This window comes from Poecilia reticulata, chromosome 17, assembly GCF_904066995.2.
Source record: "Poecilia reticulata chromosome 17, P_reticulata-male-v2, whole genome shotgun sequence".
NCBI lineage: Eukaryota > Metazoa > Chordata > Actinopteri > Cyprinodontiformes > Poeciliidae > Poecilia > Poecilia reticulata.
In genome coordinates this window covers 23038769-23052965 of record NC_088846.1, presented here as the reverse complement: position 1 = coordinate 23052965, position 14197 = coordinate 23038769, and the positions used below count along the sequence as shown (strand labels likewise).

At 40.5% G+C, this 14197-nt stretch overlaps 2 protein-coding genes across 8 annotated transcripts in view; both read right to left on the bottom strand.

Annotated features, from left to right (window-relative positions):
- LOC103479737 (protein tyrosine phosphatase receptor type M) overlaps positions 1 to 2862 on the bottom strand; it is a 205657-nt gene extending 202795 nt beyond the window's left edge. For 3 of the 7 annotated variants that reach the window (XM_008434348.3, XM_008434351.3, XM_008434354.3), the window contains exon 1: positions 2515 to 2860. In XM_008434348.3, the coding sequence (XP_008432570.1) occupies positions 2515 to 2587 (73 nt within the window). In that variant the 5' untranslated portion in view covers positions 2588 to 2860. Of the gene's footprint in view, positions 1 to 2514 lie in introns of all 7 variants that reach the window. The other 4 variants (XM_008434353.3, XM_008434356.3, XM_008434350.3 and 1 more) reach the window with 3 other exon arrangements.
- A 10065-nt stretch (positions 2863 to 12927) lies between these two features.
- LOC103479738 (uncharacterized) lies at positions 12928 to 14197 on the bottom strand. The gene has a single exon (XM_008434357.3). The coding sequence runs from the start codon at positions 13906 to 13908 to the stop codon at positions 13009 to 13011; it is 900 nt and encodes a 299-aa protein (XP_008432579.1). The 5' UTR covers positions 13909 to 14197; the 3' UTR covers positions 12928 to 13008.

Below are 14197 nucleotides of genomic sequence, written 5' to 3'. Positions count from 1 at the left end.
AATACAAGGATTGATAACTAATTACCAATGTCTTTAGCAGCAGAATAAACAATACTTGCATTTCTCTATTTGTGTAAATACAAAAAAACTGAGTTTCTTTTCCCCACTTCGGTCTCTCGCACTGGCCCAAACCGAATGCAGACAGATCAGCAAGGTGACACGACAGGAGATTAAACTGATGGAGTGTCATGGCTTCACTCCTCACCAGTAAATTAAAAGACGTTTCCAAAAGGACTGTTGTCTGTGATCGACTCGAGGCGTGCACAGCCACAAGCTCCTGATACTGTGCGCAGGAGCTCTGGTTACCTCCGTGATCTAATTATCACTTGAGCCGTTATCGCATGCTCTCCATAACAAACGCCCCGGCTGCTGCACGCTTAGCCTCCACCTCTCCATCCGTGTGTGGCTAATCCGTCACCTACCCAGAGAGAGCGAAAGGCGTCCGAATTGATTTCATCCTGGTTTACATATTTACACACACGCACACACACGCACACACACACACACACACACACACACGCACACACATATTGTACAATTAGGAGCACATTTATCGATGGTTTTGGCACCACTGGGAGCCACTGCCGAGCAGCCAGCTCCCAATAAATCTCCAGGTCCCGAGGCTGCCAGCGGGCAAGACTGATAAACCCCACGCAAAAAAATGGACTGGGAATACTCTGAGCTTCAGGGCAAGAGAGTTCTCAGTCACTAAAAATTGACCTGAGGTGTTGGGAAACAGTTGACGTAAGCTGTGTGTTTATCCTAAACATTTTCCAGAGCTGATTGTGTGACGACTTATCTCTTGAAAAGAGAATATTTATCAGTATTTTTAGTTTGCACCACACTGCCACAATCTGTTTCCAAAGTCTATCTGAACTCTGCCTCTCTTGAGTGCTTTGCCTTCATCATCTGGGTATAATATTATGAGTGTAGCATGCTGCCCCCAACAGGCTCCTGACGAAATGCATCGGCTTTCTGCTGAATCTACACAGCATCCTGCTAACAAGCCAAACCACACATCACAAGTTCAACCCAGAATAAAAAAAATAAAATAAAATAAAAAAAAAACAATGAAACACATTCAGAAATAAGAACAGCCAGCTTTATTTGTTAGAGTGAATTTGAAGATATGTCTCCTGGCTGCAGGGATCAGCCTCAGTCTGGACATCATTTATCCATTTATTGATTGGGTAATATGGGTTAATGTTCCTTTTTTTTTTTTTCTCCCGCCACATAGATTATGTGACATAGGTGGCAGAGCTGAAATGACCCCATTTAGGGACGTGTAAACACGCATTTAGAGAAATAGTCACTATATTTAACAGTATTATTACAAGAATGTCAGTAAGCCACAATCTGGTGAAAAATCTTCACTCTTTTTACAAATGAACCTTACGATCTAACTTATTTGCGTTACGTTTATAATAAAAACCGGCCAAATCCAAAAAGTTAGGAGAAAGTGGCAATGTAAACATCAAGAGTCCTGATAAACTTCTGATCAAATTGATCAGACGACAAATTAACTACAGATAAAAACAGCTCGGGCACCAAACTACAGTGATATACATGTTTTTCACTTAAAAAGTACATGTTTCCGTTTCTTATTACCCTCTTTATATGCTTCTGTTGTAGATTAATGTATTAAGAGAAATAAATAAAACATTTTTTTCCCCCTCTGCTTTTTGTTTTGTTGCGCCAATCTCCCCCCCACCTCCCAATCTGGTCGTTCATTTTATTCTGGAAGTCCCACTGGTTAAAGATGACAGAAAAGGGAGAATTAAGAGATCAAATGAAACTTGGTGATCTTTTTTTTTCTTTTTCTTTTTTAATACACCATATGTTCTGTTGTATTTGGGGGGAACTGAATTGTTTTTGCATTGAAACTTTAAAAAAAAAAAAAGAAAAAAAAAAAAAAAAAGAAGCAAACTTGAAATGATTTTCTCACAGATTCCGATACATAAATTCAGCGTAATGCATTACTACGCAGGGGCACTTTATGTCTGAAACGCACTAATGAAAAATGACAGAAGGTTCTGCTTTAAGCCGAACCAGAAGCGCACCGGCGGCTCGTTTGCTGCGTGAATCCCTTGAGGTTAATCACATTAGACAGATCAAGACAAAGTTAGGCGCAAACAGCCCTCTCAGTCTGCTGCAAACTTGTCGCGCAAACAGCGGCGGTAAAGCGGCAGCAGAGTCGCCCACGCGGAGCGCACCTGTCCGCTGCGCGCGCCGTGGGACCGCAAAGGTGAGAACCAAACTCCGCGCAGCTGAGAGCAGGAGTTCAAAATGTGACATTCCCCCGAAATGCGAGAGGGAAAACACCACCACCCGGCTCCACGCTCGAATACAAAATGACACGTTAGTGCGCTATACTTCAAGGATTTCCACACCACAACAATGACTGATGCATCAGAGAGAAGTGCTAAAACTCGACTGAAGTGCATCTCTAACCCGTGCCACCGTGGCGTTAAAGGAGGTCGCTGCCTGCAAACATCTTAGGGTGATCATCCTTACCTTTAAAAACTTCCCCTTGGACGGACAACAGGAGGCTCATCGCTGCAAACAACCAATTGATAACTTTATCCATGTCGGCAGCGCCGTGGTAAGCGTTAACCCCCCCCGCCCCAGTCGCGGGGTTAACTGGAAACTCTTCTTGTTCTAACTAAAACTGTACTTTAGCTGTGTAAAAATCTAAAGTGGCTCCTCGGTCCTTTGTCCCCTGTCCTGCGGTGAGGGAGTAAGAGGGTAGAGGGGGGGGGGAGGACTGTGGCGGACACGGCTGCGTCTTTGCACTCTTTGGAGGAGGAATGTGTGTGAGTGAGTCCTGGTTCCTGAATTACGCCTGGATTGAGTGGTCCGGTGTTCAGCTCCGAGAGAGGAGCAGCGGCTGTCTGCGCGCCGTCTGGCCGGTAGAGGGAGCGTCTGAGTCCCGACTGGGAGGGAAGAGGGACACGCCGAGGCGTCCACTCCTCCTGCTTCACTGGGGCTCCCAGTTGATGCCGATCAGGAAAACATCTGCAACAGTTTCAGTTTATGGAAGCATATCATTATCTTTTCTTCTGTATTTGATGTGCATGAACTTTACGTGACCCCAGTGCATTCTGGTTTAAAATAAATATGTCATTCCATCCATCATCTTGGCATTTCTAGAACAGTCAGTGGTATTGCATCGCGAGCAAAGAGGTGGCGAGTTTAACTGTAAATTATATTTAGTTAGCTTCAAACTTAAAGTTAGAAATTTTAAGATGAAGAATGCCAAGATTTGTGGGATTATCTTTTTAATGCCTGGATGAGGTCAGAGCAGTCACACAGGAGAGCCCATTCAATTTCTACTATTGAGTTTATGTTTTCAACAATTGCACAATAACAATAAATTCTTTTCAATAAAGGCTCTCACAAAAGTACGTTTTTTTTACAAACTACACACACAAACACACACACACACACACACACACACACACACCCACCCACCCACCCACCCACACACACACGCACACACACACACACACACACACACACACACACACACACACACACACACACACACACACACACACACACACACACATTTTTAACTGACGTCAGTTCTGAATTTATGTGTAGCTAACACTTGGGTTATTATATGTCTACACTTAATTGTCACCTTAGAATTAACCTTACTGCGAAGCTCCGCTGCAGTAGAACTGGACTCTGGTCCTCATAAGGCAGGGGTGACCATCTCCACCCTCTGAGCGCCATCATTATGCAACTTTTAAGTGCATGCATCCTAGCTTCAACGCACCTAAATGTTCTTCTTCTTTTTTCTTTTTTTTCTTTTTTGTTCTTTAAGTTGGACAACCAACATAAGATGCATTCACCGCCCCCTACCGGACTGGAATGTGGATGACAATGATAATCAAACACAGCTAAATGAAAAACTTGTTCATGCTAAATGGAACGCTGTTCCTTCAGGTGTGACGTCAAGCCCAGCTCCGGTTCCGACTTCCAAGGTAAACGGAACGCAGCAATACTTCACATTCGGACTGAATAAGAGAAACCAAAGCACTACATGAAAACTTTAAAGGTGTACGTTTGGAAAGATTTCCAACTGAAGGTTATTTACTCATGTCTAAAAAAGAGGTTTTTAATCCTGCTCCACAGACGGAACCCTGCCGCCCTGCCTTTTTATGCGTTTCACTGCCTCCGGACACCTGAATTACATAACTGGGAGATTAGCAGTCTTATGCTTCACTGGACGGCAGGTAAGTAGTGAAATCATTTGAATCATCTAAAATGTGAAGGACGGCAGGTCCAGAGGAGCTGAACTGTTTCCTTTTCACCTTTGCCTTTGAATTAAGGCAAAAAAAAAAAAAAAGAAATACCCAAAACAAAAAGTGACAAGAGAAAACAAACACACTGAAACAAAATCTTCAGAATCTCCACGAATGACCAACCTCTAGCTGGAAAACACCCACAAACGTACCTATATGAGGATTTTAAACAAAACAGTGTCCCAACACACTACTTTATGACGGCAGAACTTGTGCTCTTAGTGACAAGCTGCAACATATATCAGCTGTGGCAGTGGAGACAGACAGACAGAGCTCTCTTTCATGAAGCCCCTAGAGGTCAGTGGTTGTAATAGCAGGCTCCTGCCAACAGTCCAGAAAAAAAAAAAAAAACAACTATTTGTGTTGGAGCAGAGATTCATCCTCAGACCCATTTAGGACTGAAATCGTACACCTCTCCTCCAGGCTACGAGGCCCAGAGGAGGAGGGTTAATTATTTGTACTTAAGCAGATACTGGATCACGCAACAATTCAGTTACCACAGACACAGCAAACATTTCTAACAGAATAGCTGCAAAAGATGCAAACAAAACAAAACAAAACAAACAAAAAAACACCCAAAACTTGATGTTGCAATCAAATTTTTTTACTGGGGTCTGAAAGCTATGATGTAATAAATCCACACAATTTTCAATGACTGAAAATGTGACGAGAAGGAGACGTGGCTTCATATCAAAATAATATATATATATATGACAGTTATTTCATGCTAATGCCCTGAATACTTGATGGTAAAAACTACTAAATTGTTTAATTGTTCATTTTTATTTATTTATTTTCATCTCTGCTCCTGGAATTTATCTTAATATAACCCTATTTCAAGATGTTATGACAACCAGACAATTTCCTGTAATGTGCACACAACATTAGCCTAATAAAACATTTATTTTTGCATTTCTCATTGAGACCTTTTTGTTGTTTATTGTACAATAGCTAAACTAAGTCAGAAATCATAATTTAAAACACAGTTCATACTGATTATTGTTGTTACAGTCAAATCATTTTTTTTCTCATGCTATTTTTTGCTAGCAATAAAATACAATTTTCTTTCCTAACTAGACATGCTCCTGTCCCAGTTCTATACAAGTAGCTTTATAATGTTTGGCAGATGGATTTTTAATCCCAGTTCACCTTGTGTGTCCTTTCTGATCAAATTCATGCATTGATCCCATTAAAGGGAAATGCCGGCTGACATTCAAAAGAACTTCATTAACTGGCCTGGAAAAAAAAAAAAGCAAGGTTGCCTCATTATAGCAGAGATTTTCAAAGCTCTTATGGATATTATGTAACTCCAAATTAGTCTTATTTAAAACAGCAAGTGCAAATAACATTAGGTTGTTTTTCTGTGCAGCGGGAAGGAGATGCAACTAGTGACAAAGTCAAGCAATGTCACATTCCCTTATTGTTTTTGCATGCATAAACATACCCGGCAATTTCTCGTCTACCAGCAGATTTTATGGCTAATTAAAATTCAAGAAGATTGACATAGGTCATCATTTAGTCCCAAAATGACCTCCTCCTGTCAAGGATATATGGCTCCTGTCGCTGTTTTCCACCATGAGGACACAAACAATGGCTGAGGCATTTCAAAGAAACGCCTCGCTGTGGTGTGTAGGTATTGTCTTGGCAGCAGCGGTTCTGTTTCAAGGAATGCATGAAATCCAGACCGAGCAGAGCTGTCATGGGAGTTGGTGAGAGTATGAACTTCAGGGATTGGTTGGAACGAGCGGACAGCGTCGTTGTTTGTGTGTGCCGTCGGCTTATGGAGGGAGAGAATTGTCGGTGTGTTTGTGAGCGTGAGATTGAAGGCTGTGTTTCAGCGGTTGACCATGAACACAATTTGAAGTCGTGTTGAACAGATATATCCTGCCTCACTCCAGTGGCTGTCTGATACAACACCACAGCAGTGACAGACCATCCCATGTCAACACCAGGTCTCAAATCTGTTATTTATTACTAACAGAAAAAACAAAACGGCGGGTCTTGGAGCTGCTTCTGCTCACTAACATGTTCTTGTCATTGCTTAGATCATTTGGTCAAGTTTGTTTTACACAAAAATACACATTTTAGCTTGCCTTACCTTTTATGATGACCTGCAATAGTGTCTATACGTCGTAAGCTATTTTGTCAGCCATAAAAATTTATGTATTTTATTGTGGTTCTAAGTCACGCACCAACAAAGCAAAATGGAAATACATGGTTTAAAAAAATCTGAAAAGTGAGTCATGTACATCCATTTCTCCTCTACTCTGATACCCCTAAATAAGATCCAGTGCAACTAATAACTGTCCCTTTGCTAATCAGGTTCTCTTCAAGTAGCTTGATTAGCAAATATAGTCCAAGTGTAGCGCATCAGGTCTGTAAAGGCCTCTGAAGTTTGTTAGAGAACACAGCAGGCATCATCATGTCCAGCGTTGAACTTCTCATTGAGTTTTGTTCAGTGCTTGAACATCTGAAAGTGGATAGAGTACGGCACTAATGCAAACCTACCAGTTCATCTCCTTCCCTGTTAACTGAAGGGCCAGACAAGGTGAGCATTAGTCAGAGAAACAGCTGAGAGCCCCAGGGTTGCTCTGGAGGAGCTGCACAGATCTACAACTCAGAAGGAAGAATCTGTTGGCAGGATAACTATTTGTCATGAGCTCCAAAAATCTGGCCTTTGTTAAAGAGTGACTTTAACGTTTTAAGCGTTGATTAAACAAAGCCATAAGTTCAGTTCCCTTCTACTTGGCCATCATTGCATAGCATCTCAATAAAATACATCAAAGCAAATGTAAAAATTGTGAAAAGTCTCAATTTTAGGTTTAGGTTTATCTATAAGTGAATAAATAAACCTAAATTGTGATGGAATGGGAAACAGAATGAGACTTTTCGAAGAAATTATCGCCGTAAATGAGAGAAAATACAGAAATGTTACTTATTTTTACAAACACATTAGCTAATTTACTGCACTATGCAGCTTTGCTCCTCTTCACTTTCCAAATCCTAGCTACTACTAGCCATAACAATTTTCCCTTTTGAGATTAACTCCCTTCTTAATCCACTTCCTGGATCCACTTATGGAAAGTCTCTCTTGTGCATTTTCTAATAAAGTACACAACACACTCTGTCAGGAAAGTAATGCGCTCCTTTACAGTTTACCCGTCTGCCTGTGGGCATTAAAGCACGTGAACTTGATGGTCAGCTGGGATCAACAATGGGCTTTATCGGATTTACTGATCCTATTTAATAGTTACGCGCTTCACCAATTCCATTTATAGTAGGACACTGTTTAATTTCTAAGAGAGTAGTGAGCGCCGACTGGCTCCTGTGCAGTTCATTCAAAGCTATTTTGCATTCTTAATCCAAAGCTTAGAAAACAGTTTAGCCTCGGTGGCAGCCAGTGATTTCTTAAAATGAGGGACAGCTAATCAATCTCATTTTGAGCCTCCGACAATCAAGGCAGGGGATAATCACAATGGAATTAAACGGCAAAACCCCTGCTGTAAGGCAGCCACCTGAGGAGAGACTTAATAAGTTTTTTCTTTGGAGTGCAGTTGAATTTCTGTGACTTATTCGGTCACACTGATGCTCCTTACACAGGGTGAGAGGGTTTCTTATTGACAAAGACTCAGACTCCCAGTTATATCAATTACAATTTGTTATTTAGTTAATCATTTTCATAACAAACTAATGGAAACAGTCGCCACAGGAAGAAACACGAAGGAGTAAAAAGTAATTTGCCGCAGACTAACAGGCTCCTCCGCTGTTGGTGGTTACTGTTGCGGCATGAAACAAAGTTCAGACATTCGTGTTTGCAGACTGCAGTCATGACAAACGCAATTTGGCAAATATGTTCATGCTAAGTGTTTTTTTGTTTTTTTTAAAGAAGCTTTTCAGGATTCCAGTTCTGTTTTTCATATTACATACCCGTTTTTAAGCCATTAGTGCTTTTTCTTTTCAATATGTTTTTAGTAAGGTGTTCTGTGTGAACATACATCTATATAAAGCCAACAGTATTTGTATGAGCTGTAAACATTCCTATTTAGATGTCTAATTTGATAATCATGTACATTAGTACTGAAGAAATAATTAAAACCTGTTCAAATAGAAATCTGAATAGTTTGGCATGCAGTTTTATCCATCCCTCCTAACTTTGATGCCTTTAAATGAAATTCAGTAAACTTTAGTCCAGCTTTGCTGTGAAGGCCTCAGGCCTCAGGACAAATTTCTGAACAAAGAGCATCATGAAACCCAAGAACACACCAGAGACGGATTAGGAGGAAAACTTTGTTAGGTTACAAAACAATATCTAAAGCTTTGATCATCTCACAGAGTTCACAGTTCATTTCACAATCTGAAAGTGACAGTGTATGCCATAACTGCAAACCTACAGCAAAACACGGTAGTGGCAGCATCATGATGTGGGGACACTTTTCTTTAGCAGGGAAATCAAAACTAAAGCTAATGGAAACATGTAAGGAAGCAAATGCAGCAAAACTCTGGAAATAAAACTGTTAGAGATGGCAAAAGGTTGGAGGTTTACCTTCCAGGAACAACCGTAAACATGCAAACAGACCTGCCATGGAATGTTGTTGTTTTTTTATTTTAATTATGTTAATGTGTATATCCAATTGAGAATCTGTGGCATTTCTTGATAATTCATGTTCACTGACACTCTCCATGTAATATTCACAGATGATAGACATTCAAAACCAGTGTACATCTTGAAAAACGTGAAGCTGTTATTGTAGCAAATTGAGTCAAATTGCTTAAATATAAATGCATGCCACACTTTTCAGATTTTATTATAAAATAATATTATTTATGTTTATTTGTACTAAACATAGAAAATCTATTATGTATCTTCAACTTCACAAGTATGCATAACTGTGTATTCATTTATTACAACAGATCATAATACAACACCTTGTAGTTTGTATTCACAAAGTAATTTAACACAAAAATATTACATCTTTCTTTAATTTTAAATATTTTTCTGCACAAATCTATGCTTTTATTTAGTTTTTTTCGACATTCCCATAGTTTTTCCCTGACATTATTTATTGTTTATTTTCAAAATAGAAATGCTACAATTTATGATTTCTAACTGTGTGACTTATTCATGGTTAACAATGGACTTTAACACAAAATATGCATATAAATATCTAGAGATTAAGATTTTACAACCATAGTCATGTTTATCTTATTTCTTGGATTATATGTTTGTCAGGCTTTTCTCTCCAGGTTCCCTTAAGAGTCCCACACAGAACCTGAAATGGGGTCATTCGGCTCACGCCGATGCAACACTTCTATATGTGCTTTCTTTGACAGCATATCCCGTGATCACTATCTGGGACAAAGACTTATTCAAGAGGGCGTCATCTATCATGAATGCATAGGCTGTGTGTGTGCGTGAATGTGAGCGGCGCTGTGATGCAGTAACAATAATTTACCAAGAGAGGTCGCTTTTCTGCCGTTCCTAGGTCTCACTTGAAAATAAATTAGAAATGTACTTTTAGGACTATTTGTAGAAGCATAGTCTTATAAATCTCGATCACAGATAAAATGGCAGAGCTGCAACAGATACTGCTGATTAGTACTAATGAGGACACTTTTTCTTTCTCATTACATTAAAACGGCTGCTACACCGGATGAACCTGAAATCACACACCCATAATTTGCATTCCCACAATCATTAATGAAATGGAATTAAAAACATTTTTAATAGCACAACAAGTCGACATTTTTAGATTAAAATATTTCCAAACCAGAAGTATTTGTGCAATTTTTAATGCTGAAAACACACATTTCAACCAGATTACTACAATATGCAATCCATGTTCTGAAAATGTGTAGAAAGCAGCAGCAGGTTGCTGATTATCAGGATTTTGTAGATTACAGCTAGATTCAAAAATCTTTAACCACGTCACTGATTGATTTTACTGTATTTCATTTTAAAATAATAAGGCAGAATTGAGTATTTAGGCTAACATATGTGAACAAATATGGCAACCTGGGACCGATGTTGGTTTATCTGACATTTTTAAATGCATGGATGTTTCATATGAACACTGAGAAATTCAAGTAATACATGTAAACAATATCAAACAAAGAACATACTTTCTGTAATATTTTTGGAAAATTTAATTTAATTACGTTATAAGTAGGTTATGTGTTTGTTAAAGAGGACATCTAATGCAAAATTCTCTAAAACTGGATGTCCACGCCATTGTTTCTAAGGTTTAGGAAAAGCTACTTTTTCTCTTCTAAAACAACTCAATTTCTGTGCAACTAAAATACATGTTTACATATTCAGGCTTTGCTACAGGTCAAATCAAATTGGCCATTCTGAAAAAGCCCAACCAAAAACAGCAGGTGCAGCGTTCACATTCCAAAAAGTGACTTGTTTTATGCTGCGTTGTACATCTAATCTCTGAAAACATGAAGGATTTTACTCCTGTGAAAACAATCTGTTCTTAAAAAATGTTTAGAAAATTAAACATTTCTAAACTTGTTGAGGAAAAACATACTTTGACATAATGTAAAGCTTATTACAAGTTGAAGAAGTAGTTTTTAGTTGTTATTTTCTTTGAGTTCTCAGTCTAAAGACAAAATTAGTTATAACTGCTAAGTGGTGATATGAAAACATATGCATTTCCCCCCCGAAATCCCTTTTTCTCACTTAACTTTGTGTTTGCAAAAAGTAGGAAAGGTTTTGGATTATAAAATAATCTTTTGAAGAATTTCAATTCAGTGTCAAATCATAGTGGTTAAACCCCACGATGACAGAAATCCACTTTGGAAGTGGTTCCTCTCTGGCTTAGCATTTGAAAGTTTAGAGAGGACTACTTTCTCACTTCAAACTTAATGTCTGGGGTTCAAACTTATCAATTCAACTTCAAAATCTTGAGTAACAGAGTTATGTTCACGTGCCTCTGTTATGATACGTCTATGTGTGATATTAAATCAGTCATTTTAAGTGGAAATCAATGGATTTTTAATGTAGCTTAATGCTTAACAGAAATGACCATGAAGTTTATATTCAGACCTGAACGTAATTTTCAAATGTTTAACTCAACTCCTGTGTTGATATTGCCTCCCCAAACTGTTTAATTCAAACAAACATCAAAAGCGTATTAATTTAGCTCAATTAAACTTTTCTGAACCTTAATCTACCTTTACTGCGTTTGGAAAACATTTTATTCCTAACTTTATTGTCAGCTGCTTGGTGGTGCAACACAGATCACCCTCTGATGCTTTGATCTGATGAATGGAACAATATTTAATCGTCTCCATGTTGTGTGCGTGCGTGCGTGTGTGTGTGTGTATGTGTGTGTCTTTCTTTTTAATCTGTTGAGGAATCTTCAACACCCCTTGCCCTGCTCTGCTGTTCTTTCCACTGACTTTACACACCTGATCCCTCTGACCTGAATACAATGAGGAGAGTTGCTCTGCAGTTAAACTTACCCCTGTCAGACTCACACTGCCACACCAGGATCAGCCGATGAGCAATCAGCGCCCAAATGTAGACTTGTGAATTTTTAACGCCAGCTGAACAACTTATCTCAACCCCATTGCATAGCAAAACTGGATATGCGAATTCAAAGAACTACAATGCTATTCAAGCAAAATTCAATATATCTTTACAGAGTCATAGTGATAAAGTGGACAATCTTAAACAATATTGGGCTTATAGCATAATAATCATGCCTTTAATACACAAATTTGCAAGCACTTGGTAATAGTTCCTCATTTGGGCCTAAGGTAACTGTAGAGAGCACTTTTTTAACCTTGCATTGCCTCCTGGACAAGCTTAAGGGAAGAGTTATATTATTACACTCGTGAACTCCTTCATGAATACTTCATGTTTTTGTACCACCACACCAAATCCTTTTCTCACATGCAATTTATCAAAAATATGATGTGTTCAATATTAGTCTTGTGCTTCACAAAAACTATTTTATATTCAGAAGGATGTGGAATTATTAAATCCAGCCCTAATAAAAAACAAAAAACAAAAAAAACAAAGTGTGACACAGTTAGGATCAACCTCGAAGCTCCAGCTCAGACACCAACTGTAGCATCATATATCCATTAGAAAGCAAGCCAACTCATTGAGTCTGCTCAGTTGCTGCATTACGGAGCCCTGAAAACTCCAAGAAACACAGAATCTTCATGTGTGCATGTAATATTCCTCTCTTTGATCAGAATGTTCAAATTAACCAGGCCCTGAATCTGGTTAGCAATGGCTTGCAATCATTTGGAAGCCATTGCTCCCAAGTGAAAGAAGACCAGGCCTATCACGCTGTAGACCGGTGACGTCAAACGGCAATCCTTGAGGGCCAGGGTCCTGCATAGATGTCCTACACACTTAAATAACATGACTAAACTGCTTCACTAGCCTCCACAGAGCTCTGCTAATGAGCTAACATTGGAGCCAGGTGTGTTGAAGCAGAGACGCATCTAAAAGTTGCAGGACACATGGAGTTTGAGGCCATTGCTGTAGAAGCATCAGACTGAGTTTGGTCAAATGGTGCATGGCCATCAGGATGCCGAGGAATCATCAAACAGCACACGCACGCACGAGCGCGCACGCACACACACACGCACACACACACACACATGCACACGCACGCACACACACACACACACAAACACACACACACATACACACACACACACAAACAGTGGTGCTTGCTTAAGTGGGCTTGAGGTAGTTATACAGGGCACTGAGTCCACCTTGCAGCACCTCATGGATAGGCTTGAGGAGCGGGTTGTGAATTATATGAAGTCCTTTATCCAGTGGGTGGCAGGCCAGCCGCCTGAGTCTGCTCAGCTGGTACATCTCATCAGGCACATTTTGCAGCTCGTTAAAGTCCACATTCAGAAGCTCTAATGAATCCAAGAAACACAAAGTCTTTGGAAGAGTGTGTATGCTGTTTCCCTCCACAATCAGGATCTTCAGGTTAACCAGGTCCTGAATCTGATCCGCTATGGTCTCCAAGCGGTTGCAGGCCAAGTGCAGGAAGACCAGTCCTTTCATGCTGTAGACGCAGGTGGGGATGTGAACAATGCGGTTGTGACTGAGGTTGAGTTTGGTCAGATGATGCATGGCAGCCAAGCTGCTGGGGAGGCTGGAGATCTGGTTGTTGGCCAAGCTCAGCACCTCCAGGCGTGTGCAGGAGCCCAGCTCCTCAGGGACCTCGCTCAGGCGGTTGCGACAGGCGAACAGCACACGGAGCTTCTTCAGCAGACCGATCTCAGGGGGCAGGCTGGACAGGTTGTTTCCCAACAAGTTGAGAATCACCAGATTGTCCAGAGAACCCAGAGCGGGAGGCAAGGAGCACAGACAGTTCATGGACAAGTTGAGCTTCTGAAGGTCCTGGAGCTCCCACAGCTCGGCGGGGGTTTCATCCAACCCCCGCATGGCTAAACTCAGAATACTGAAACCAAAGTGTACGCTGGTTTGTTTACGGATCCTCTCCGCTGCCCAGGACAGGCTGGGTTGCTCGTCTCTAATTGTACCCTTCCTCCTTTGGCACACACTCACCTCGTTCAACTCTGACCTGGACAGGCTGCGGGACTGCTTCCCACCCATCACCTTCGTAGCGATAATGTTTCCGTCACTTATAACAGCATGCAATTAACTCAATCACCAACTCCTGAAGCAATGAGAGGTCTGCTAAAGACAATTGCAGCTGATTGATCTCCAGGGCTCTTGAACGCTGTCAGCAGCAGTTTCACTGTACCGCCTGGTTGCTCGTAACGCTCACATTGGTTCCTGGCTGAGTTTTTCCTCACCAAGCTGATGCGGCAGAGTGCTATACTACAGACCCTGTGATCTGCATGTCCCAGATCCTTTCTTACTGGGTTTCATTCCCCAGCTG

What these genes read in the sequence shown, in the direction of transcription:
- LOC103479738 (XM_008434357.3), bottom strand. Translation starts at nt 13,908, where the DNA reads ATGGGTGGGAAGCAGTCCCGCAGCCTGTCCAGGTCAGAGTTGAACGAG.